Below are 27,005 nucleotides of genomic sequence, written 5' to 3'. Positions count from 1 at the left end.
AGTAAATCCATTGGGTATCCTTGATGGTCTTCAGACAACAATTCTGACGGCTAAAGAACCAAATGGGACAGGCAAAAAAAAAAAAAAAGACACAAATCCATCAAACACATTCTTATTTCTTTCTACAAAGCAATCAGTCTCATTGTTTGAGGCTTACCTATTAGTGTTAGAATAAATTACCTAATATGCTCCTACACATGTGAACTGGATTGCCAGATTGGTGAGAATTCTCACAATAAATCAATGGCAATTACTTGGAATTCAGTAAAACACATAGAAGCAGATGCACAGTCCTAGTAAAATGTAGGTATTGTGCTCAAGGGCAATACTGCCATCTAGTGTATGAATGAAGTAGCAAATCGTCAAACAAATTGAGAATTTTCTCACTTGCTTTAGCAAATATTTTTGAAGTACTCAGCTTGAAAGATGCATTTCCCAATGTATGTAGCATGAAATCTCTGCTACGGGTTTGCAATGCACTGAGACTTCATCCAACAGTATGTTTCATTATTAGTATTGTTACACTATACCAGGGGTCCCCAATCCCAGTCCACGAGGGCCAGTGTCCCTGCAGGTTTTAGATCTCACCCTGGGTCAACACACCTGAATCACATGATTAGTTCATTACCAGGCCTCTGGAGAACTTTAAGACATGTTGAGGAGGTCATTTATTCATTTAAATCAGTTGTGATGGATCAAGGACACATCTAAAACCTGCAGGGACACCGGCCCTTGTGGACTGGGATTGGGGACCCCTGCACTATACAGTCAACCTTCCGGAAAAATTGTCTTTATAACAGTTTGTAACTGTTTCCAAAAGAAAAACATCTGTCAGGTAAACAGAGCTGAAGGTTAAATAGCCTCCTGTCATTTATCTACCCATTTTCTTGGGGAAAACATCTTTCAGAATTTGTTGTATCATAGTTTTTCTTAGTCAGTGCATCATATGTACTTCAGAATCAGAATCAGAATCAGAATCAGAATCGTGTTTATTGGCCAAGTATATGTGCAGACACATACAAGGAATTTGGTTCCGGTAGATGGTGGCTCTCAAGCACAGCAATGTAAATCACACACACACACACACGTGTCTATATATACATTACACATGCATACACATACATACACAAAGCTGTGTAAACCAACTATAAATAACTAATTTAAATGTATATACATAAAATACAGAAATGAAATGAGGTGGAATGAATACTACAGAATGTACATAAGATGCAGTTGCAATCTGGCAGTGGGAGCAGTGTGACAGGTCAACTGTTTAGAAGGGAGATGCCGAGGGGAAAGAAACTGATACCTACTTCGATACCTAAACGAAGCCTAACTACTTGGTTTATCTCAAATCTAATGCTGTGAAACAGCCCAAAAAACCTGACACCTTACACCTGTGTAATTAACTTGTCATTACTGGCTGTTTGTTGGCTATTCCACAGACACTATACCTGAACCCGGCTGCATCTTTTTTTTTCTTTAATGATACGATTTGCTAATTGCATGAATGAACAGGAGTGCTACCCTACAAACAAAAGACTGTACTTTTAATTGGTAAAATGCTACAGTGTGTGCTTTCTGGAGTCCTCCTTGTTAGATATTTTAATTGAGTTACGGTGGAAGTGTTAGTGCACTTGTCTATAAAAAGACATTACTCTTTGCTCTAAGGTGTTTGTCCTTAAAAAAAAATAAATTTAAAAAATGCAGCAAATAGCAAATATGATTCAAACTGACACTCATATATGCAAATTAATTTTTAATTATTTTTCAATAAATGCTCCAATATCAAACTATTTGAGTTTTCTGGCAATTATTTCATGGTTTAGGCTTCAAAGGGGAATGACAGTTTTATTTGTTATTCACAACCAGCATTAAAAATGGAAACACATGAGATCATCTTGTTATGAAACTAGTTTCTTTGGCTAGTATAATGAAATTATGAATTGACAAAATTTTTGTGCAAATGGTATATAAGAATTCAAATTACTTAAGTGTAAATATAAAATATTGCTATCACTGCTAATATTGATTAATAAAGTCGGTCCATGGACTTATTCTACCCTGAGCACTCAAAGCACTTTTTTCTACAAGCATCATTCACACATGCACTCATATTTATACCCGCAGTTTTTTTTCTGTGTCTAAGCACCTAGATGGATGTATCGGGCCAGCTCAGGGCTCAGTATCTTGCCCAAAGATACTTCTACATGCAGACTGGAGGAGCTGGGAAATGAATCACCAAACTTTCAAATGGTAAATGACCCTGTGCCCCTGATGCATTCGTGTGTGAGAGATAAGTATGTTTAAATAATAAAGAGGTGTGTAAATGGGTAAATGAAAAACCTTAAACCTAAAGTCTTTTGCAAATTAAAAAGAGAACTTTGCTGCTGTGTGCTCTGTCCTTACCCAGCTGAGCTTCTCAGGGGTTTTAGATGAAGAATTGTCAGTGCCATCAATTTGGGCACAAGCACACTTTTTCCTTTCTAAACGGCAGCAGAGAGGCATCAGATTGTCAGGTTATTGCAACCGCCTCTTACCTCTTAATGCTCACTGAAATGCAGTTCCATGAGTTCAGAAGTCATATTTATGATGTGTGAAACAGCCTGTCATTTTGCCTCCGACTGTTTCCAGTATCACAGGCAGAAGTAAAGAAATGGAATGTTAAACAGTGTGAATGAACCCCAAATGCAAATGTACTCACAAAGCAAATTTAAGTCAGGGACTTTCAGGGGCTGCTTTTGTCTCCAGTCTCAGTTACATAATAATGACATTGTTGTTTCCCACAGCCGCCACAGTTCTCCATTGATCTTCTCACTGTAGGGAGCGTTTTCTGTTGTGAACGAGGCAGGTCTCCAGCACGTTTCTTTTTGTCTATTTTGTGTCTCCTCATCCTCCTGCCTGTGACCCAGAAATTTATCTGGAGGACAGAGGAGAGAGGAGGCTTGTTGACTAAGGATGCACAGGTGTATCCTTTGCAGGATACTCCTACTTTACTTGGACTTTGAACAATTGCTGGAGCAGACATGCAGAAATAAATGTGAATTTCCCACCCAACATATTTGTGTTTAATCAAGTTCCCTTTCTGTAAATTCAAACATTATACCATGATGTGAATTTTATTAACAGACAACACAAAATGTCATGAACAGTGTTATAACAGGCATCGGTAGGCCATAACAGAAAAGTGAACGGACAAGTGAAGCACAAATGCCTGAAGATATTTTGAAAGAAAAACAAACTTTGGGAAACAAATAAGGTGAAAAATGCAATTATGTATTGCATCGAAGAGTCATTTCATTTGGGGAATGTAATATTCAATTCAATTCAACTCAATTCCATTTTATTTATATAGCACCAAATCACAACAACAGTCGCATCAGGTGCTTTATATTGTAAGCTAGACCCTACAATAATACATACAGAGAAAAACCCAACAATCACATGACCCCCTATGAGCAAGGACTTTGGCAACAGTGGGAAGGAAAAACTCCCTTTTAACAGGAAGAAACCTCCGGCAGAACCAGGCTCAGCGAGGGGCCATCTGCTGTGATTGGTTGGGGAGACAGAAGGAAGGTGGGATAAAAGACATGCTGTGGAAGCGAGCCAGAGATATCACACACTCACATTTATCTCCACAAACAGCAGCAAATATTTTAATTAAAGTTAAATGTTTAAAAAAGAATAACAAACATGCATACTCATTTTATTTTGTTGTGTAAAAGCTTCTTAAAGATATCTTGTTCTTTTGTGTGTTATCTTTGTTATCTGGAGTGACATCCCAAAGGCATCACAACAGTGGACTTTTATATTTTAGTGTCAGTTAATAAGCATGGTTTCGCTAACTTAACTCTCATAATCAGTTGATAAGATGACAATGACCCCTAATTATTTTATTTAAAATACTGTTTATATTTAAATATGCATACATGTCATTTCAGGTTTTCACACACACCAAAGGACAATAAAACTCAACACTTTCAGTTTTCTGTGGTTAAATATTTGCACAATTCTAATAGAAAAACTTACCATGAATAAAGTGGTATATCAGGTATATGATCTTAAATGAGTTTCGTCAGCTAAATATAGCTATCCACATAAAATCAGAAAAAAGAAGAAAATCCAAATATGACATAATGGAGCATAGGACAGTGTTCTCAGTAATGATATATAGGATCAACTTCCTACTTTTAGAAATATACACATTAAAAAAGACACAAAGGTATGCAAGAAGTGCCTATTAACATTTTTAAGATTTTTTTTCTAGTAAAGGGTATTGTTTCTTGAACTATGGCTGAGACGGTCAGTATAGGACAATTTTGAGATTTGGCACAAAGTCTTTAAAAATAAGTAAAAGGAAGTCAGGTTTTATTACAGGTCTATGTAAAACAAAGAAATGTTTAACCATTTAATAGCACTTTAAATGAGGACAATGAAAACTCACTAACTCTTGTTTATCTTGAACGCTGTACAAAAGTCTTTCTGGAGGTCTTTCAAAGTTTTTATTTGGACACTGGCTGCTTGTCTACTTCTCTCTCATCCTCTGACCAACATCCCCTTGTGTCACACCAACCCTCTGCATGTCCTCCTTCACAACATCCTCGAACTTGCTCTGTGATCTTCCTCTTTTCCTACCTCAACATCATTCACCCAGAATGTCCACTTCCCCTCCTCTGCACATGTCCGAGCCTTGCCTCTCTATATTTGTCCCTCTGATTTACTCATTTAAAATCCTGTCGATCACTCCCAACAAATATTTTTACATCTTCACAATAGCCATAATTATATATTTATTGCAGTGTTACCTAGTAACAGACCACTTTCTCCTTGCAGTGACAGCAGCCCTGTCTCTAAAGTATTCTCGGTGTTAAAGAAGCTGGGAACTGTAGCTTGCACTGAGCTGAAGCCCGACAAATGAAGTAGTGTTTCCCTTTAAAAAGATCAATCTGACGTAACGTGACGCAGATGCTTCCGTCCATATACCCTTGTGCCTCTCCTCCTCACGCGGCAGCCATCCAGTGCATCTCCCTGCATCCCTCCTGACTCAGCCCCCTGTCTCCCTCCTCCCCACTCCTCCTCGGACGTGCCGCCGCTCCATCAGGCGGAGCTCTTGGTGGAAGAAATGAGGGACACAACAACAACCATGGCGATGGAACTGTGGACGGACTAACAGCGCTATACGGGAAGCCGGGCACAGGTAAGCGGGGCCGGGTCAAGCCCGTTTATGGAAATCATCGGTGCCATCCGTGGATGCTGCAGAGCTCTCTCAGTGCGGAGAATGAGTGGACCGAGTGGCTCACAACAGCGGTTAGAAATAATAAGTGAATGGAGCCCCGGGAATTTGTGGAGAGTAAAGCTCTTGGTTGTCGGGTCAGGCTGTTTTCTGGCCTGTTTGTTTGTTTTGGTGCAGCTGATGGAGGCATGATGATGATGATGTTGATGCGCAGTGCGCTTCCTCCGGCAGATGTTTTCGCGTCTGGTCATCCTGCGCGTCCATGTTTGAACTCTCACGGGCCTTTGGGCGTCAGGTATAGTACACACTGTCCACGCAGCGTCACAGCAGACAGTTTTTAAAACCCCTGGCTCCGCATGCACAAGCAGCTCACACTCAAAGTGAGTGTCATCCATGTTTGCAGGCGGCAGAGTCGTGACGGGTTGCCTGGCGCTGCAGTTTGACCTTGCAGCATTCCTGTTTTTCCACTAACGTAACGTCCTGCCTGACAGATGACAGAGCCAGAGCTCTTTTTTCATGTCCACATGGCTTTTACTCTGATCATATCACAGAACAGTCTAGTTTCCGTAAGCAAATTTATTTGCGCACAGTTTTCTTTTACGGGTTTTCTGTCAGGCTTAAGCCTGATTTTTATAGAGTGGCAGAGAAGCGTAGTCAGTGAATGGATGGAGTTATGAAAGGAGTTTGATTGAAGATTCTGGCGCAAGGATCTCCCTGAATATTCTTGGCACAGAAAGTATATTGTGCATTTCTGTGCCAGTGCTGGCTGAAAGAACACTTCCTCCACTTTGTCATCATAAATGCTCAACGTTTTTTACAGTTAAGCAAGTACATCGTGTGCAAGCAAAGACTGTTAAATACATTTGGACACTAATGCACTATGAGACACTGAGCCCATTTTCTTTCATCTCTAGCAGCTTTTGCATTTTTGTGTTGCCATGTTGCATGTCTTGGTAGTGATTGTCTTTTAGATTTGAATTTTCTACTTTTGTGTATAACTGTTTTCAGTCTCTGTTTATAGGCTTTTGATCTTTATATGTAAGAAATGTTATTTTTGTTGTTTTCTGTCTCTTTGCCTCTACTTTTGTTTAATTTGCATATTTGTGGAATGGTTTTGGGTGTTGTTTTATTGGATCTTTCATAGTTGTTTTGGGTCTCTGTAATTGTTTTGAATCATTTGTTGCCTTTTTGAGGAAATGTGTGTATTTGTGCACTTAATTTTAAAGCCATTCCATTTCAGTTGCCATTTTAAGTTCTATTTTCATGTTTAAATTGTTTGTTGTTGAGTCTCTTTTATCCTTTCATTTTGAATCTCTTTTTAGATACCCTTCAAAAAGGGGCAACCAGACCCAGGCACCCAAGGAGTCACAGGGGCTCTTGGGCATCTGAGCCTGTTCCTTTAGGACTGTTCAGTTCTCCAGCCACACTTATGAACCTTAATTAATTTATGAGGCCACATACGGTCAGTACGCTGTCTGAAACAGAAGTCCAATGCATTGCTGCAAGCTGTAAGACTGAGCTGTCCTTTGCAGCATTGCCATCTTGTCAGCAGCAGGCTCCTTCCTTCATCCTGTTCCTCAGCGCACCCAGCCAATAGCCACTCTCCTTCTGGTCACGTTCCAAACAAGTGGCGGACTGACCGTTGCCATGGTGACATAGTCACCAGGCAAAAATGTGTGCCATCTATCCAGATGCACTCATGGAGAGTAAATTTTAGGAACAACAAGCAGAATTATTGATCCTTCAAGTGTGGCACTGCTCCGGTGGTCTCTCAGTATATGAAATGCTCTTTGTTCTATTTGTTGTAGTGTCAATCAAACCTTCAAATCCTTGAATGCTGCAAAGGAAGAAAGGGTATTACCTTTTAGTATAGGTATAGCCCACATGTGCAGTAAAACATGTCACTTTGAATTCCAGTTGTTTGCACAATATTTCTACAGTAACTGGAGATAAAGTTTAGTGGCTATAAAGAAGAAAGAGCAGGGGGAATAGCAGAAAGCTTAATTTTACATAATACTAAGTTTAATTGTATAAGTGGCTCTTCAGACCTCAGTTACACACCTAGAGACCGGTCTGCGGCCCTCGGATCTCTAGAGAAGAATGTGTACTCCCTGAGCAGATAGTGATTTGTAGCTGAAGGTTGCTGGTAGTCTTTAGTAGCAGTTGTTAGGTGAACCTGGTCGTAAAGACAATACTGCACAAGCAACCTTCATATAATTGCTTTGGTTGCTAGATTGCTGCAGTCACCTGTTATTTGCATGGAAGATGATGACTTGCTTGCAGACAGGGGTGGCTGTAGCTCAGGAGGTAGAGCAGGTCATCTGCTAGTCGCAAGGTTGGTGGATCTATTCCTGGCTGTTACTGCTGCAGTCATACTCCAGTACATCTGTTGGAGTATGAACTCTGGTACTTCCATCAGAGTGTGAGTGTTTTTAGGTAGAAAAACTACATGTATAAATGGATGAATGAGGCAAGTTGTATAAAACACTTTGAGTGCTCAGGTAGACAATCAGCCCATTTACCAGATACTCGCTAAATAACCACCAAGCAGTAGTGAAACCTGAAAAAGTGCAGCACAAAGAAACTGAGAATGTTTGCTTTAATACAACGTATGTCTTACTGCTGAAACCAACACATTTCCAAACACTGCAACTTTTACTATGAAGACAAACAGTCTCTCTTTGCATTCACACAAAATTCACCATCACTTAGAGACCAAGGCTAGTGATTGGTGGTTGCAAGGGGGTCAACGACCAGCCTCTATGCCTCTGTGACTTACTTTAGCAAAGGACTTAACAGGGAATGGCAGCAACCTCCAGTAACCACTCACCACTGGTTTCTCTAGTGGCCAGTGTTTGCCTGGTCACCAACTGGTGTTCAGGCCTGTGTAACTGGAAGCTAAATGTTGCTACAGGTACATAAAGACAACCAATTTAACAAATTGAATCATTATTACAAATTGTTATTTGTAAGGTATTTTCCGTCACTGGGATGATAATCAAGTGTGAGTATGCACCCCTGTTTTTACATTACAAAAACAAAGATTAAAAAAGTCTCGTCTTCACATGTTGGTGGAAATACACAAGTGAGATTTCTTATGATCTCATGAAATCTTCCAAGTTGTTCTACTGAACACAGAAAAAATAAATAAATAAAGGAATAAAAATAATGGTTTGGAACAGCCAAGTTCAAGTCCAAACCTTAAAGTTATGGAAGGAAACTTAGCAACATTAAATTATATTATAAACTATGAAATGGGCAAAAGATCCTCCAAAGTCGATGCAGGACTCATGAACAGTTGTTCAAAAGATTAGCTGCAATTATTGCTGCACAATGAAGTCAAACCAGAGGCTAAAAGCAAAGGTTGTAAACAATTTCCTCTCATTTTTTTCAGTTTATATGTTTGATTTTGGTCCTGACGATCTTTTCTGTGTTCCATCTCTCGCTCTTTCGTGGCTGTTCACAGTGAAGAATTGAGTACATACGTTACTCAGGAGATGGTGGAGACCAACACAGAGAAAAAAGAGAGCAGATATTCTTCTATCCATCCAGTGTTTACAAAAATACCACTTCAGATGATACACGCCTGAAATAGGCAGGAGAGATAAGCAATGTCAATCGACAGTGAAAGAGATTCATGTAGGCAGTGCTGAGTTGTACACTGTAATAATGTGATTATTGATTTCCTGCTTTTATCAATGCTCTTTGGTTCACACACGCTATTAGCACGATCATTTAGGCTGCAGCACTCTGGCGTGGTTTCATTTGCTGCTGCTTGGCTCACTAATGACAAACCTATGGTGTATTGGATATTTTGAGCATTTGACCTGATTAAGCTCAGACAGCCCCTTAGAAATCCAGAAGTGCTTTTTAACCAAAGCCAAATGAGGGCAAAAGTCCAATAAATGCCTGATGTAAGGAAACTATAAGAGCACCATTAACCCTGGTGAGCATAAAAGAAAAAAACAGAGTCTAGTTATTATTGATTGATTATATTTGTTCAAGGATTAGAACATTATTGTTTTTTTTTGTTATGTTAATTAGTAAGAGCACCGCTGTAGCAGCTTTATTGCTGTGCTCTGCTGGACCTTATTCTGCATGCACTGCGGCAATAGGGTGACTCTGCAGGACTGGCCTGATCTGCGTTTGCTGTTTTGACCTCCTTACTGAATGTGTGAATAAGTTTGTATATGCTCATGGCTCATGTTCATGGGGAAAGGCTTGTAAGAAAGAGGAGCTGGTCTTCACGTTGCCATCTGTTTTGAGAAACTGACATTGTGCAGCCTTTACTGCAGTGTGTATTTGCATCACTATCAGCTGCTGCTATAGAGACTCTATGGGTAGGTTTATACCACTTTTTATTGTGAAAGGGCAATAAAGATACATTATTTTTAATTGCACCTCTCTGGAAACCTCAATTCAAGATTTTATCGGTCAATAACAGCTATTTGCCAGTGCTATCAGTATCAACATTTGTAATGGAAGATAAATTAAAAACGTAAAAAAGAGACAAACACCCTTCATCCATGTAACGAGTGTTTACATTGCATAGTTTGTTCCCCAGAGTGCACGCTGCAACTTCCCTGTCGGCAACATATGTTTGGAATGCCACAAACATGACAACCAGCTGAGCCAAGCAGAGTTGGGCAGAGCATAAATCAAATAAGTGCTGCACTGGATGCATTTGTATAAAACTTCCACAATGAAATGCAGAGGATTAGTGACTTCTGTGATTGTTATGAAACAAAGTCCCAAGTGTCTTGTTGTTTTTTCCTTTAGCTGCACTGTAGACTACAGAGACCAAACCTGACGACGGCTAACAAACAGATCAACCAGCAGATTTTTAGTTATTTCCAGTGTTTTATGTAGTGTTTACATGTAATTTGTCCTTTGTAGGAAAAATCCAGGAAACCAGCACCTCTACCATCAACATCATAACCATGTTTTTTTTTCTTGTGTAAGACTGTTGGTATTTATAGCACTCATGGTGGAGGGTCATATTGTTATGTTTCCCCAGGTAGGATGATACTAGAAGCTGCTGACTGTGCTGTATGTTAAGATAAAAGAATGAGTCATCATCCAGTGCGATAGAGACTGTTTACCTCGGAGAGCCGCAGTGTTCCATTCAGCCTACAGATTTACTATTGAAATCAGATGAGGAGTTCACTGCTTGTGAATTCTTCGCCTTCACTAGTTTGGGAATAGTGTAGCAAATAAGACATAATTAACCTTTGACCCCTGAGAACCTTCACAGACACTCGGAATATATCTAATTCTGACACTGTGACGCCGGAGCCAGCAGCTGTGTTGGAGAACTTCCTGGTGCCTAAAATATATCCATACATTTCTAATACTTCAAATGGACACAGTGATGGTGTTTCATTCATTGTGATCTGCTTTATTTTGCCACCTTTTAATTACATTAAGGTATTATTCCATGAAGAATTGTCATCCATTGAAATGCTAAAGACTTTAATTTAAAATAATTACAGAAAGGATTGCTTGTGTATTAACATTCTCTCTTTTTGTGTGTAATAGCAACCCTGACCACAAGCTGAAACACATTAGTAAAGGACTGTGTTCTATATAATAACACTTGTTGCTGGAGTTTGACCTATATAAAAATATATCTTATATAAAGGATGGATGTCACCACTGTGACATCATCCATTGCTTAGCTCGGGCCCAGCTTCTTTTATACTGATAGGCCATCTTAAACTATATGCTGATTTATCCTGATTTGCACCATTAACTATGACTTCAGTTGTTACTGGAATCAACCAATAGGAGACAGAGGCCTTTTTTATTAATAGACGTCTACGAAACAAAACTTCATTTTAAAACTAAAGGAGCCATTCCTTAGAAAGAATGCAGGTGTAAAGTTCTCCCAAATTGGGTTTCTGTTTAACAACCAGGAAGCCATCTTTTATTTACAGTCTATGTTTGTCTTTTATTTGATCTTTCTCATTGATCATTGACCCCCTCAAGGGCAGGATAATTGTTGAATTGTTACAGAACAACCACAGTTGCTTTGTAAGATCAACACTCAGCCCACAAGCACATCCAAACACACACCAGAGGTGTTGAATGGCTGTTCTGGAATAGCAGCAGTGACTCAGTGTTCAAGACCCTATGGCTATCAAGCAGTTTATGAACCTCTGGTTTCCAGCATTTTCCTGTTTATTAGATAGGCTTGCATTATGCATTCAGGAGGCTCTGGTAACTGGTGTGAGTCACACCTTCAGACACACACACACACACACAGCCTCCAGTCCCCCTAAAGGGTCCAAGTCGTGAGTTATGTTACCACTGCAGTCTGCTAAATCTAGATGAAAAACTAAAGGAGGAGTTTAAATGCAGACTTGTGAGTCTGCATTCCTCTCACACATTATGCTGTGCATCCTGGAGTAAGTCAGATCTTTGTTACTGTTTAGTACTGCCTGTAAGTACTTTCACGTACTGACACTGCAGAACATTTGTTGCAGATGCTCTGAGATTCATCAAGGTCACATCATGGTTGGACAACAAGGACACGCTGTCTTTCATGAGAGACAATGCACTGTGTGTTCTGCTCCAGACACATGGGGGCATGAATAATCCTGAGTTTGTGAATGTGTGTGTATGTAATCATGCCATTCCATAGTCCTGTGTGTCCAGAATCATCCTTCTTTCAAACCTCCTTCCTTCCTTTCCCCAGTTACCATTCTTCTCGCAACACGTGTTGTCTTCTCCTTTCATCTCATTGGCTCCTCTTTCCTCCTTACCTCTTACCTCCTCTCTTTCCAGTTTTGTGTTTCCATGTCGTCAGCACAGAAGCTGCTTGCCTGTTCAGCACACTCAGGCTGGGTATGGTGTTGCATAACAGGCCTAACTTAATAAATCATCTGCATCATGTGGTCTGGTGTGGTTTGATCTGTGGTGACAGCAACCAAGGCAGGATGACATGCTGACTTGAAGTTAGATAGATAGTTAAGACAGCTAAGATTGGTAGATATGAATTATAAGCTAAGTAAATTTTTGCTCTAAAAAGTCAAAAACAGTGAAGTTAAGAGAAAAGGTTTTAAATTGTCAAGGATCTTAGCCAAATGGTATAATTTAATGTAGATTAAACACACTTCCATGCTGGTTTCACTTTTCAGATCTACAAGTCACATTCATTATCTAGAGGAGCTTCAGAGTCCAAACACAAAGAAGGTGTCTTACCAGCTAAATTCATCGTTTATATACAAATCTAATAATTACAAATACAAAACTAATAATTAATATAAAAGGTCCAAAGAAAACGGTATCTACTAGCAGAATAAGTTCTCTTGCTTATTTAAACTCAGCTAGTTGAATAAATATCTCTGTAAGCTGAAGCATTAACATTTCTCCTCACTGTGTCGAAGGAGACCAGAAAAACAATGCCATAGCATTTTTCTTCTAACACCAAACTGTACAGTTGGCACTCCAGCAGGTAATGTTCTCCTGACATTTGCCAAACCAGACTTGTCCATCATAGTGCCAGATAACAAAATATGATTCATCACACCACAGACCACATTTCCACTGCTCCAGAGTCTAGTGGTGGTGTGCTTCACTCCGCTCCATCTGACACGGCATTGTGCTTGGCAATGTATGTTTACATGTTGCAGCTCAGCCATGAAAACCCTTGCCATGAAGCTCCTGGAACATAGTTTTTGTGCTGATGTTGCTGCTGGAGGAGATTTAAACTACATACTATAAAATTTGCATCTGTAATGTTAGATGGGCTGACACTTTGTGTCTATGTTGCCATGGTTCATAAATGCCTCCACTTTGCAATAATACTACTTACAGGTGGGATATCTAGGAGGAAGGAAATGTTGCAATTGTGGCATTTAATTACAGTATCACGCTTGAATTCAGTGAGCTCATTAGAACAACCGATTTTTCACAAATCTTTAAAAGGACATACTGTGTGGCTAGGTGTTTGATTTTATACACCAGAATATATTATACGCTTGAATTTAAAGATAACTGTGATCCAGTACTTTTGTCCCTATAGTTGATTTCCAGGTCACGTCACACCATCAGGACCCATCCATCCATTCTCTTCCACTTATCCTTTTCAGGGTCACGGGGGGGGGGGGGCTGGAGCCTATCTCAGAAGTCTTAGGGCGAGAGGCAGGGTGCACCCTGAACAGGTCGCCAGTCTGTCACTGGGCTAACACACAGACACAGACAACGATTCACACTCACATGCCCTATGGGCAATTTAGAGTTTCCATTTAACCTATCCCTACTAACTACATCTCTTTGGACTGTGGGAGGAAGCCGGAGTACTACAGTAGATTCTCTGTGGATACATTTTTCTGTGATGTGCTCCTGAGGCTGGCTCTCTGTCTGCTTTGTGTTTATACCAGGTCAGCAACCTTTAACACCCAAAGAGCCATTAGGACGCGATTTCCACGCAAAAGAAAACACTGGGAGCCGCAAATACTTTTTGACATCTAAAATGAAGATAACACTGTATATATTGTTTTTTACCTTTATGCTTTGTGTGAACAACTAAGGTGTGTTGCTTGTGAAATCCATGAAGTGCTACAGAGAAAATTACATTTTATTTATGTAATTAACATATTTTGAACTCTTAAAGAAATATAACAAAAGGAAAGACACCCAGCTGAACTAAAATGATCCATGTAGCAAACAAAAACTGTTGTGAGCCACCAACCTTATATCACCTTTGGGCTTTTGGAGCCTTGACCTGACTTTTAACAAAATAATTGGGAAAAAGAAGCACTATGCTGCTGAAAAATGAAAAATAGATATTTGCAAAATTCTGCCTAAATATGTATTTTACCTGGTTAATGTGTGTGGCGGGGTGTGGCCTGCAGCGCTGCTGCAGGGGAGGCGGACGCACCTGAGCGGCACCCGCAATCATGCCTACCTATCTATGCTGTTGTGTTGGTGTGTGTCGGGCTGTGAGCTGAAAAGCTACAGCCGGCTGTATGCGTACAGCAACCGTGTGTGAAAAGTGGTCAATAAAGAGATGCTGAAAAGCGTGTTCATGCAAACATCGTCGGGTCTGCCGTGATATGTTTACAATGGGACTTCTGCTCCTGAACCTCTGCGCACAGCGTCTGCAAATCGGGGCTGTACGAAGTCACTTCATCTTTACGCAGGACTGTAAGCTGTCATCTGTGAGGCGTGAGCGGTGTTTGTTTTTAACATAGTTCACGGTGGAGAATATCTGCTGACATAATGTGGATCCGAAGATCCATATTTGGCCTACCTGGGGTTGAAAGTCTCAATAAAAGCACGGCGTTTCGGCGGGTATACCGGCTTCCGCGAGTGTGACGCTTATTTTGAGCGATCAAAAAATAATAGAATATAATTTTATATTTCAATATCACAACACTCTTCCAATTTAGAACTACAAGTTAAAAAAAGAACATAAATAAACATAAATAAAATACACTTCAGCTAAATACTTAAAAAAACAAATTTCTTTTCCCAAACCACGCGGAGCCGCACTATAAGGACTAAAGAGCCGCATGCGGCTCCGGAGCCGCAGGTTGCCGACCTCTGGTTTATACAAAAACACTATCATAAGGATCTTGTGTGTGTTTTCATTAGGTAGAGATTTGTGCCACTGCGCGGGTCTGTGGTTTAGATTGCTCACTGCTAACTATGCAACAATACATCTTAGACCAGCTTTAAAATCATGATAGAGAGCCGAGGAACAATGGAAGAGCATTTAAAGTTAGAGCTCAGATGTGGATGAGGTTCTACAGTAGGTAGATTATTAGTATCGACAGGATTTGACTGAATAACTTTCTTTCATTCAGCTGTCTTTGTTCGCTGACTTTAGAAGCAGAAGAGAATATGAGCGAGGCAGTCATGGTTGATAGGAAAACAACACAGCAGAGAAGTGTTAATGCAGGAAGCTGACTGACAGCAGGCGTCCTGCGTTTCCACACATACAGAAACCTGCCTCTCAAGGGCCCACCAAATTGTTTGTGGTGTATTATTGATGAGAATAATCCTCCTCATTCCCCCCTCTAAGTTCTTCTTTCATCCGCTTTTCTCTCTCTTAGCCTGTCTTTCTCTCTCACAATACAACTCAGCAGGATGTTATTTGTAAATATTTTTGGACGTACTTACACTACAGCTATGGCAGAAACCTGCAACATGTATATATGTGTACATTTACAGATTTCTTCCTGCTAAAAGGGAGTTTTTTTTCTTCCCAGTGTTGCCAGGTGCTTCCTCATAGGGGGCTGTAATATAAAGCGCCTTGAGGTGATTGTTGTTGTGATTTGGTGCTGTGTAAATAAAACTGAACCAAATCTGTCCAGATGCAGATGCAACTCTCACTTCTCTTTGCTCACCTCTGCCACTGTTATTTGACCTGGAAACAGACAAAGAAGTGGTGATTGGATAGTTGTACCACATGATTGAAATGTGATTTGTTGCTGAACGCTGATGTCCACTCTGTGCAAGCTAAGTGTCAGCTTGTGTCAGTAGCACAAGGGAGCCTGATGAAGGCATCTATAGCGGTGCACATGGGAAGTCAGCAAAAATCACGCTTTATTTGAGTGTGTAACAGTCCTCTCTTTCTTTGTGTGACTCTGTGTTCACTCACTGCCTATGTCTGTTTTCTGTCAGGCTCCAGGCTCTCAGTATTGAGCTGAAAAACTCAGAGAAAAGGTTAGAGCACAAGAAACCCGAGACGTTGCCTGGCTCCATGTCTGCCCCTGCTCCACCCAATCAGAGGTCTACATCGGTCTCTCGCCGGTAAGTAGAGTGAATACCTGTTTTGTGATACCAGTGCTCACCTGTGATAATTATGGGCTTTCTGTGCACTGCAAGGTAACCATGGTTGAAAAGTCTGCAGGGAATAAGTATGTCATATTGTACTGTAGTGTCTCAGAGCCCTGAGAAATAAGTAGAGAAAAATTCATTTCAGTGATTCATCGTTTCTTAAATATTTTTTGTCTGTAAAATAAAAAAATAAGAAGCAAAAAATGAGATTCATCTGCTAAAAACCAGTAACTTCTTTTTATTGTACTCAATTCGACCACAAGAGTCTAAAGTGTCCTGCCTCATGATCTAAACAGAGTAAAAAGTATAAATACTAAACCATCCCTGAGTATTGTGTGGCTTGCAGGCAACATCCAGGCCCAGCCTGGTGAGGTGTGAGGTGTGCGTGAAGGTCAAACATAAAGAAGCACACATTTTGCAGTTTATCTCATTTCAGACACCAAACACTCTTCAATAAACTCCTCATTTCCTGTCTTTTGCAATTTTGTGAGAAATCATAATTTAGCTTTTTTGCTTTTACTTTAAAGGCAGCTGCTGTTTTCACTACTTTAAAAACCTGTGTGTATGCAACTGAATCCAGCATCACTGTAAATGTTAGTGATAATAGTGTTGGTGCTTTTATTATGCCTGTTTCACCTCTTCATTGCCTAACTGTAACATCTACTCTTACCAGTAGCGGATAATAAAGAGATAAAATTAATATTGTGCTGATATGAGTTCAGCTTATTGGTGCAGTCCTTGCTCTCCAGTTTTTTTCATATAAAGCAAAGCTGTATTTCCTTTGCATGAGCTTTCAGAATTATCCAGAAAAGAAGCTTTTTGTTGGCTTCTGAGACTCCACACACTCCCTATCAAATTGTGATGGGAGACTTGGGCTTTAAATCAATATATACTGATTCCCCTTAAACACAGAACCTGCGCTTACATTGTCGGCTCATTTTTATCCCACTAATTTGATTCTCCTGGTAGATTGCCCTGGTCATTACTGAAATGAACTGGCCTTGTCACCCACAGAACTTTCCACTCCCATCAGTGCATTTTTACAAGTGTGGCATTATGCTCAATTGCTCCGCAGTAAATGTTTTTGTGTAAATAAATAAATAAATAAATTTGGAGTAAAAACAAGTGTCAAAGACTGGAAAAACTTTTTTCTTCTGTTTCACTGATGAAAAACAGATTAAGGGACAGATTATCCTGTCAAAACCCCATTTTGAATTGTTCTTAAATCGTCTTAAGTCAAAAAAGAAAGCTGGATTATCTGTATAAAGTGAATCACATGACCTCACTTGCTTTTCGTGGATGTCATTGATATCTTTGCTGGTTGGTTAAAAAGTTTCCAAAGAGTTTTAACTTAGGACCATCTTTGGGATCTACAAGTTGAGGATTGTTAGTTTAAAACTTTTAGTTTTTCTGTTATCAGAGACCAAAGTCTCGGTCTCTGATAATATGTAGGAACCATCGTGAAATGGAAGGAGAAATAGAAACATGTTCTGTAGAACGATGGATTGGCGAACATATGGTTCCCCAAAAATATGCAGCTTTCCAGCAGTGATAATAATATATACACATATAATAATAATAATAATAATAATAATAATAATAATAATAATAATATACACAGCTAGGACTACATCACAATACATACATCTCAAAATATCACCTTTTTATAATGTTCCTTTCTAATCTTGCTGTAGTATCCAAAATAAGGTCATGCTAAACAAAAAAACAACAAAAGCACATTTAAATCAACAGTTATTATCTCTACTACTCCCAGACAGAAACATTGCCGTATTCTGGCTCAGTTCTGAAGACAAACCATATGGTGCGATGACCTATGGGCATCTCAATCCTGGCTGCCTAATGTCAGCCATATGTGGGCAACAGATTAGCTAAATGTCAGCCACAAGTTAACCAAATAAACCATAAGTGGCCTTGAGCTGACTGAAACATATGGTTTACAAAAACATGTGCAGGACTACACCATTCACCATGTAACACAATTTTGGTGTTGTGTTTATTTTAATACCTGCTTATTCAAGGCTTTTTTTTTAATGTTTTAGTATGATGTTTTAGTATTAGCATTAGATTTGTGTTACAAGCAAACAGACCAAAAAATGATCTGGCCTTTGATAACAGCTTAGCATACAGATGTGTGTGGACAGCCTTCATCAAGGCAAACAATAGCTGCTTTGTGGAAACTGAAATATGAAAATAATTTCCTGGTGCTTGATAAATACAAGACCAGTGTTGGTCAAGTTACCTGAAAAAAGTAATTAATTACTGATTACTTCTCCAAGAAAGTAAACCCGTTAATTTACTGATTACTTATTTTCAAAAGTAATTAGTCACTTTTATTACTTAGTTACTTTTTAAAAACATGAATCACAACCTGAATACGTAATAAAGCAACAGACCTTTCTGCCCAATTCTATTTTTTCTGCATAATCCATCATATAAAATTGAATCAAATGAAAGAGTCTCTTTTATTAGGTTTAATCTTTTAACTTTATGCACATTGCATCAAGCAAAAATTAAATCATATGCAACTGTCTTTGACTTGAAGAAATTTGTTTAACATTTAAACCTATTTTCTGCATATTCCAGCATATAAAATAAAATAATTTTTTGCGTTTACACTCACTCTTTCAAATAGATGCAAGTAAAACACAGCAAAAATAAATAAAATAAATGAATAAATAAACAAGAGTCAGCGGCACTAACTCCTGTCGCTCTTAAGCCTGTTTTCACCTGTTTTGCAGGAGTGGGGCTGGTGGAGGTTTGCCTGGTGTCAGTGGGGGGGAATTTCACATCCCCAACAGTGTGTGTGTGTGTGTGTGTGTGTGTGTGTGTGTGTGTGTGTGTGTTTTATCTTTAACAAATATTCATAGTCAATGTGGTGCCACTTTTTAATAAGTGAGAGAAAATAGGGTGTTTTAAAATTAATTGACAGTTGTTTTAAACAGTAATAAGTAATTTAACTCCATTAATGAGTCTTTTATAAATTCTAAAAATTTTCAGCAGCGATTTAATGACGCGTGGGGTGTGCGCCTTTAAGACTGCAGTGGGAACTGCGAGACTTGAGCTTTTTCCGACAAGGTTAGCTGTCAGTATTTATGAAGGATTAAAAAAATATAAATGAAAAGTTAAGGCAACATTTACTGTTACTGTTACAATTTGTAGCAGCAATACTTAAACATTTACAAAATTACACCACCAAATGGCAAGCTGGCATTGCAGTTAGCACTGAAACTCAGTTATCAGTACTTTCAGTAAAGAATGTTCAGAAATCTTCTGAATAAACAGTTAATGAAACTGCTGATTGCAAACCAGGAAAAACTGGCATGTGTTACTTTGTATTGTAGCTTTATAATAAGTCAAATTGTAAAAGACCAACATATCATATAAATATATCTGTCTTTATTTAAAAAGTGGCACCATGCTCAGTTTGTTTCTGTACTTCCTGTAAATAACTCGTCTAAGACTTGTTGATGAATAAATGGACCTAAAATTGAGAACTAGAGTGCTATGAAAAGTATTTGCTGCCTTCTTTTTCTTTTTTTAAATTACTACATTTACATGTTGAGATCATCACACATTCCACATTCATTGTGCCCTTTCCAAATGAGGTAGCACTCTGGAATCCCGTCCCACAGTGTCCTTACAATGACAATAAATCTTACAAATTTTAATATTAGACAAAGATAAATACAAAATGCAGTTTTTAGATGATGATTTCATTTATTAAAGGAAATAAGTTATTCAAACCTCCTTGGCCCTACACGGAAAAAGTAATTGTTCTCCCTAATTAAATAATGTATTGAATAGAATAGAATAGAATAGAATAGAATAGAATAGAATAGAATAGCTCTTTATTATTTACGAAATTGTTGTGATCAACCACATTGTTCACTTTCACTAGTCCATCCCTCAGCTTGTGTCCTGAACCTTATGCAGCACTAATCCAAAACAGTAAGTCCAACTATAATTTTGGAGTGTTCAAAGTAAGTCTGGATCTAAATCCAGTTAAGATGTTTTGGCAAATATCTTAACCTCTTTTTTGAATTAAAACATTTCTGTAAAGAAAAGTGGGCCAAAATTCCTCCACGGCGATGTGAATGACTCAGTGCCAGTTATTGCAAACGCTTGATTGTAGTTCTTACTGCCAAGGGTGGCGTAAGCCGTCATTATTGTTCCACCAAGGCCAGTTAGGTTTAGATAACTTTTTTCTTTTTATATGAACTCAGTCTGTTTGTCTAATTTTAACATTTGTTTGAAGGCTGTGAGTGTGCCAAGAAGAAATTGGGAAGGGGGCAAATACTGTTTTCATAGCAGTGTATGTTCTAAATGCTGTAAATAGCAACCGACTTGAACAGAGTTTATTGAGTATATTGATGTTCTCTCCTCTAGCCACTGGACTAACCTGGCCTGTTTACTGGACACAGGATAAAGGATAAGATGTATTTCATGTCTGTAGGGACCACTGTTGACTTTTGCACAACCATTAACTTGTTTCGGAATGTGAATGCTGCAATAATATTGTATGCATAATGTGCTGTTATATACTTAATGCATGAGTGATGGACATTGCTTTTCTTCTGTGGTCCAGTTTGACACTACCAGTACTTTAATACCACAGAAAGCCAATGTGTCGTTTCTTTCAGCTGATGTGTTAAATAGTCTTTGCTGTCATCTAGCTGTTGCTTGCTATGGTGTATGTGTTGGGCACAGACTGATAAATGGTCTCTTAAACTGGAGCCAAGCTGAATCTGTCTGGAGGGTTTGATGTTTTTACAGGAAAAGTTGTGTAACTGCAGACGGATCAACGTGTAGTTGTGGTGTCCTCCTCTCTCTTATTTATTTTCCTCAGATTCAACCCTCTGAAGGTGCTGCAGCCCAAACGTCGCTTGCAGCAAATACTGGCGTCCTCGCCCGTGCCGGTACCCAAGCCGGTGTCTGGGTCGGGGACTGCTGTGCCAGCCGCCACAGCACCAGTGGCCATTCCTGTGCCCGCGCCCCCTGCGTGAGACACACTTCAGTTACAGTCTGAGAGAGCATGCTCCATAGCTGTAGCTGTAGCTTTGGCATGCACTGTAGCCACTAAAACCAAAATTGGAAATTAAATGTTGGAAAAATAAACAACAGCACACAGGCAAGTTAAGGTTCTAACCTGTGAATAATGCAGTGAAACGTGGTCAGGTTAGGATTAATCTTTGCAGTCAGGTGTGTGGCTTCTCCTGTCAACATCACCTGTTGCAAAGCTGCACAGCTCACCTTTTAGGGAATTTCAATGTCAACGATCAGGCAAGCGGTTGGCACAAAGTAGATTTTTTATTTGAGTCTCCTGATGCTGTGAATCTAGTTAATTTCTCTTTTACTTGGTAGTTTTCATGCTAAAAAACATGTGTTTGTGAGTTTAATAAAAAGTTGGAACAGAACAGATCCAGATCTACCGTAAACGGTGTCATAGGATCACAAATGCCAAAAGTAAAAGTCGATTTTTATTTGACTGTTGTTTGCACTGAAGACTTTATCTAAGACGCAGTACTGAAACTCAGAAGTTGGGATAAATATTTTGTCCCCAGCATAGATAAGAATAATTTAGTAGACACAGACATGTATGTGCAGGTAAACTGGAGAGTTTACCATCAGTAGCTAGCTTGTTTAGTCAGCTAACATTACCTCTGGATACTAGATGGGTACTTGCATGCAATCAATGCTAAAAGACCTATTCTTGTTATACAGCGTAGAGCTAGTTGATGACTTATAAGGTATAGTCCTGTTATTCATTAAGATTTAGCTTTAAACTATGTAAAGCAACAAGAGACTTTCAAAAGGAGGTCTATGTATTGAATTTGCCAAAATCTGCTATATTTTAATTTACTTTAGATGATGTTTGAAGAAAACCTGCACCATGCTACTGTTAACATAAAGGCTAAAGGTTTATGATTAGTTTAGTGCAGAATTAGCATAGTTCTTTATAGTGCATTAAATCTTAAAGCCAAGATTATCCTCCGTTGTGGACACAGACATGGACTGCTGGAGACCCACAGGCCAAGTAGTCATTCCTCTTATACTACTTTGTCACCTGCTTGTTCTTCACCAGGGGAGCATGCCTATTTGGTGCATTGTAATGTAAAAATGTGGTCCCAAAAAAGCAGGCATGTCTGGAGTCTATTATACATAGGGCTATAGCAAAATGACTTCTGTTTGACTTCATGACATCTTTATAAACATTTTTTGATTGGAGTTGTGGCCTCGGTTGCTATTTTCAAGACTTGTCCAAAACAACATGATGTACTTTTTAAAATAGATAGATATAAATAGAAATAGATCCAACAATAACATAAACGCCTTGTGTGACTACCATGGATATGATAAGTCCTGACTGAAGTGTACAAAAATCAGAATGGCAATGTGGAAAATGCTCAAACCAAATCAGAGGGTAGTTTCATTGTAGCTACTTTCAACACATGTATACAGTCTGTGGCCTGTAAGGAGCACAGAAAGTGGCCAGAACTGTGTGCGTGTTGTTGTGTCACATCACCTTCAAGTACAGAGTCTGTGATACTATCATGTACTTAAACGCAAGAATTGGTGCTAATCTTTCAAGGATTAGGTTTAGTGGCTACATGCACAGTAGAAATGGCACGTTTAATGTGCATACTGTGATCACTGGTTGACCGCAGCCACTCACTCAACAGCACTGTGTGAAACACTCATGTGCAGCAGCATTGCCTGTAATGCGAATGTGCTTTTGGTTTATCGAGATATTGTTTACTAAATCAGTTTCAGCCTCTTGAGCAAAGTTGCTTTCGTAAAGGAATATCTCTTCACTCCTCTCCACCCACTCATGCTAACACCTGACAACTGGGAAATGCTTGCCTCAAGCAGACAACACCCACACCCCAGACATTAGTTCCATCCCAGCAGATAGCTGGGATGAACTGTCACGCCCTAAACACTGTTGTACTGTGTATTTTATCCCTTTCCAGGCTCAGTGTTTCTGCTGCTTCTCTCTCCCCATTTCTGTGCTATTAAGTGTTGAGCTGTCAATATCTGGCTTCCTCCCTAATTATGTAACACAGGACACGGTGACTCAGTTCAGTAGCAAAATATACAGTAAAAAATGGAAACAACAGACGTGCGTTCAATAGTAGTTTAAATATAATGTATCTGCCTACTACAAACTGTCTCCAGCGGTTTATTACATAATCCAGGTGATTAAGGTTTTTGTTCTTCTTACTTGACCTCATGCGTAAAATTACTTTTTGGAACCTTTGCTGAACCTTAGCTGCATGCTCAATTAAACCCTGAGTAAAGTTATTATTAATCTTTTACAGGGCACTCAAAATTCAAAATTTCATTTATAGTGTTGCAAGAGTTTTTTGTTTGTTTCTTTGTTTGGTCATTTGTTTGTGCACACATGTGCATGCATGATTTCATACACCACTAGTTGGACTTGGTGTATTGCTTAATTTTTTTAAAAAGTAAATTTAAAAACTTTACCATAGGTGCTTTGTGACAATAACAGGACAGTAATCAGCTTCTTCTCCGGTAACTTCCTCATTGTGTCGATGGACTTCAGCTCCATTGTCTTAGACGGCAGCAGACCATAGCAGTCCTTGTTCTGCTCTAGAGCCCTGGTGGAGTCAGCTTAGCAGCATTAGTTCCAAAAGTCTTTGAAGTTTTGATTAATGTGGCCCTCAAGCTCACAGCTGAACTCTGAGATGATTAAGACAGCCACTTACCAATATCTAATAATTCAGTCGTCAGCTGTTTCTCTAGCAACTTCCTCAGTTAGTAAAATCCTGTGACAATTTAAAACAGTCAAACAGTTTTGACCTGCAATTGGCAACCGTGGTCTTCTGGGAGTTCAACATAGCAGCAATTGAACTAGTTCTCCACCAGCTGTGCATTTGGGTTTAGAGTGAACCTCCAGCTTGTTCCAGATCTACACGATTAGCATTGTAAGCTGCAGTCCATAATGGTGGAGCTGGAGAAAGAAAAGCTAACAGAAGAAGAAGCTGAGGACCGCACGAACAGTGAGATGGTCACTTTGCCATCATGGAAACATGACATAGTTAACAACTGAACTTTCAAAATAGAGTGAAATGAACTCATGAGCAATTAAAAAATTCAGCCAAATTGCAAAAACATTGTGCTTCATTAGTTTTTCTGTGTTGGTGAAATAAGTAAGATATGTATTTCTGGGAAACACTGACTGTCATACTTTGCTTTATACATAAAGTATGATATATATATTTATATATATACATATATATGACATGAACAGCAAAAAGTTTAAAGACAGACGAGTTATATACAAGACTATGTGCATGTTTAGTGTGGAGTTTTCGTGTCCTGTGTCCAATACCATCATGGCTGTCCTGATTGACCCTGCTTGTCCTCCCCTCCCAGTGTGGTGTCCAGTGATTGGGCAACAGTTATGTCCTTGTTAAAGAACAACAGTAACTCAGTTGGTGAACATTCATTATAGACTTTAAAACCACACAGACGCTGACAGAAGTTGCCAATCACAGATAACCCTTTTTTTTCTATCTACCACTGATATAATTAAACTGTACTAACAAACTGTCATGTTTTGCTGGATAGTAAAAATGCCTACAGGTAAAAATATATATACACCACCAATTCTACTCTTTGATATTATGTGGTTTTACTTGGTCTCTATAGTGGTTTTGCACAGGTGTCAGTTGTCTTAAAGTTAACTTTTTTTTTTATTCACTTGTTTAGCTAAGCTAGTTTGCACTTGTCATCAAAAGTGGGGGGAAGTTTCTATAAGTTTGCTGAGATATTTTTGTGAAAGTGTGTTGCGAGTTAGAATCGGGCGTTTATGAATTATTGTTGTTGCCGCTGCTTCCATGTTGCTCTTAGAAGACCTAAAACATTTTATCACTTGTAAATTGTGTTTCAGGATGCAGTGTTAGTTTACATTCCAGTAAAAGCCTCATAGCAGTAAACTGCTCCTATTAGCGGTGCAATATAGGAAGCCAAACAGAGGAGCCTCAACATTGAAGCATGGCTTTTAGAAAGCAAGCTCTCCTGAGCCACTTCACTGTTTGAGTTCTTACACTTTAAAATTATGCTGAGATATGCTAAATGTCAACCAACCTTACCTCCCTTCGGTGTGCAGCAGGCACATTGCCACCCTCTGTGATTTAACACCCTCTTGTCTCTGGTCAGGTTTGACTACTGCAGGTTCATAGAGTTAGACTACGTGCCCATGGAGTCAAGCTGTATGGTGTCAATGCGCCCAACTAAAGGCTATGTATCGACCAAGTCACCGACCAAGGGATACGCTTCCACCAAGTCTCCGGATCGCCACGGTCGTTCAACAAACTCTCCCTCTACCCCTCGCTCCCGGTCTGTCACGACTCGCTCTTCTTTCCTCCCGATCAGTCTTGATCCTTTAAAGCATGGGAATGGCAAGATGTTTTGCACTGCTGTAAATGTTTTGTGACGCCACATTCTAGAAAACATCCTGTCTAGTCTGACTCTCTTCTTCTTTTCTGTCTGATTGCTCTCTTTTAGTTCCCTTCTGGTGAAAACTTTCTTTTTTCATTTGAGTAATGCTAATTTGATGTCCTTTTCAGTTTCAGCATTGTTGTGAGTGCCAAGAGGAGTGTGTGTATTTGTTTCTCAGGCCGACATGCTGAAATATTGTACTCTGTGTATCTGTGTAAACCTGTGTTGTATAAGCATGGTGGTGGACCTGGATTGAAGTGTTTTCCATTCATTTCTGTTTGCACTGTGGATCTGTTTGTCATGGTTTAGCTTAGCAGCTCACTTAGTGTCTGGACTGTGGTTTCATGGTGTTGCCAGGAACACATTAACATGTCTCCTCTTACTGTGTACCAGGCGCACTCCGGCTGCGGCCAGTAATAGAGATCCCTATGGAAACGCTTCTCTCAGCAGCAGCAGCAACTCAGGCTCATGTAAAGGCAGTGAATGCAGCCCAACCAAAGGGTAAGAGGTGTAGCACATTTCTACTAGCTCTTGTACCAGCGTAGTCCCAATGCTAGAACTAAATATGTTTGCAATGCGGGCCACCGATTCTGATTCTTCCTACTAATGTTTCCCCAAATTCCAACACTAACATTGCAAAATAATGACTTCTCTAACTTGTCAAATTGTGGGCTTGTTCTCTAACAGCAGTGCACCACAAACTCTGCACCACTACTGCATTGGTGGAAAAGAGGTGTAACGTTAATGCCTTGGGATAGAAAATGAAACTCTTTGTGACTTTGTCAACTCAGTGAAAACAGAACTTAATATGATTTGCTGTCTTATTACCTCAATTAGCTATTTAATTAATATCCGTCATTTTAAAAAATGAAGAGATATGGCTGCCAATTCACATTTCTGGAATCATTTTTATTAACTATTTTCTGAATTTTAGCGATGGTATGACACAAGCAAAAATTATTTACTCCAGTTCGCTTTCCAAAAGTATGAAAGAGCACATTTGCAGTCTCTTCTTTTTTAAGTTTATGCTCATTGGTTGAATATGTGAATGAAAATATGGTGAGTGCTGTTAAAAAGGAAAAAAGCCCACATTACTGATAAAACAGCAGCTCTGAGCTCCAACCTACTATTTTGAAGATAAGCAAAAAGTTATTTGTGATATCATCATCACCGATGACTTAGACCTCAGAAGGTTAAGAGTGTTTGAAACTCTTAATTCTTAAAATAGTGATGTTAACTTTCCTTCCATCACTTCTTCCTTAACATCTCAAAAAATGGAAAACACCGCTTATTCGTTTCATAAACTGAAGTCCTGTCTTTTTTAGACGCCATCAGAAGTACACATCATGTACAGACAACCATGGCATTCGGCCTCCTCCACCAGAGCAGTACCTCACACCCCTTCAGCAGAAGGAGGTGTGTATCCGACACCTGCGGGCCAAGCTAAAAGAAACCATCAACACCCTGCAAGACAGGTGAGATACTGAGACAGGATGAG

At 39.3% G+C, this 27,005-nt stretch overlaps 1 protein-coding gene across 3 annotated transcripts in view; it reads left to right on the top strand.

The window, feature by feature from the left end:
• Positions 1–4,981: 4,981 nt before the first annotated feature.
• snphb (syntaphilin b) overlaps positions 4,982–27,005 on the top strand; it is a 31,689-nt gene continuing 9,665 nt past the window's right edge. The window contains exons 1-6 of one of the 3 annotated variants that reach the window (XM_084918032.1): positions 4,982–5,197; positions 15,866–15,994; positions 20,889–21,041; positions 25,226–25,405; positions 25,901–26,008; positions 26,833–26,982. In XM_084918032.1, the coding sequence (XP_084774158.1) occupies positions 15,945–15,994; positions 20,889–21,041; positions 25,226–25,405; positions 25,901–26,008; positions 26,833–26,982 (641 nt within the window). In that variant the 5' untranslated portion in view covers positions 4,982–5,197; positions 15,866–15,944. The remainder of the gene's footprint in view (positions 5,198–15,865; positions 15,995–20,888; positions 21,042–25,225; positions 25,406–25,900; positions 26,009–26,832; positions 26,983–27,005) is intronic. The other 2 variants (XM_084918033.1, XM_084918035.1) reach the window with 2 other exon arrangements.

Source organism: Perissodus microlepis, chromosome 20 (genome assembly GCF_051167445.1).
Source record: "Perissodus microlepis isolate ML-2025 ecotype Zambia chromosome 20, ASM5116744v1, whole genome shotgun sequence".
Classification (NCBI taxonomy): domain Eukaryota; kingdom Metazoa; phylum Chordata; class Actinopteri; order Cichliformes; family Cichlidae; genus Perissodus; species Perissodus microlepis.
The sequence above is the reverse complement of the archived record's forward strand: the minus strand, read 5'-3'. Positions and strand labels throughout refer to the sequence as shown.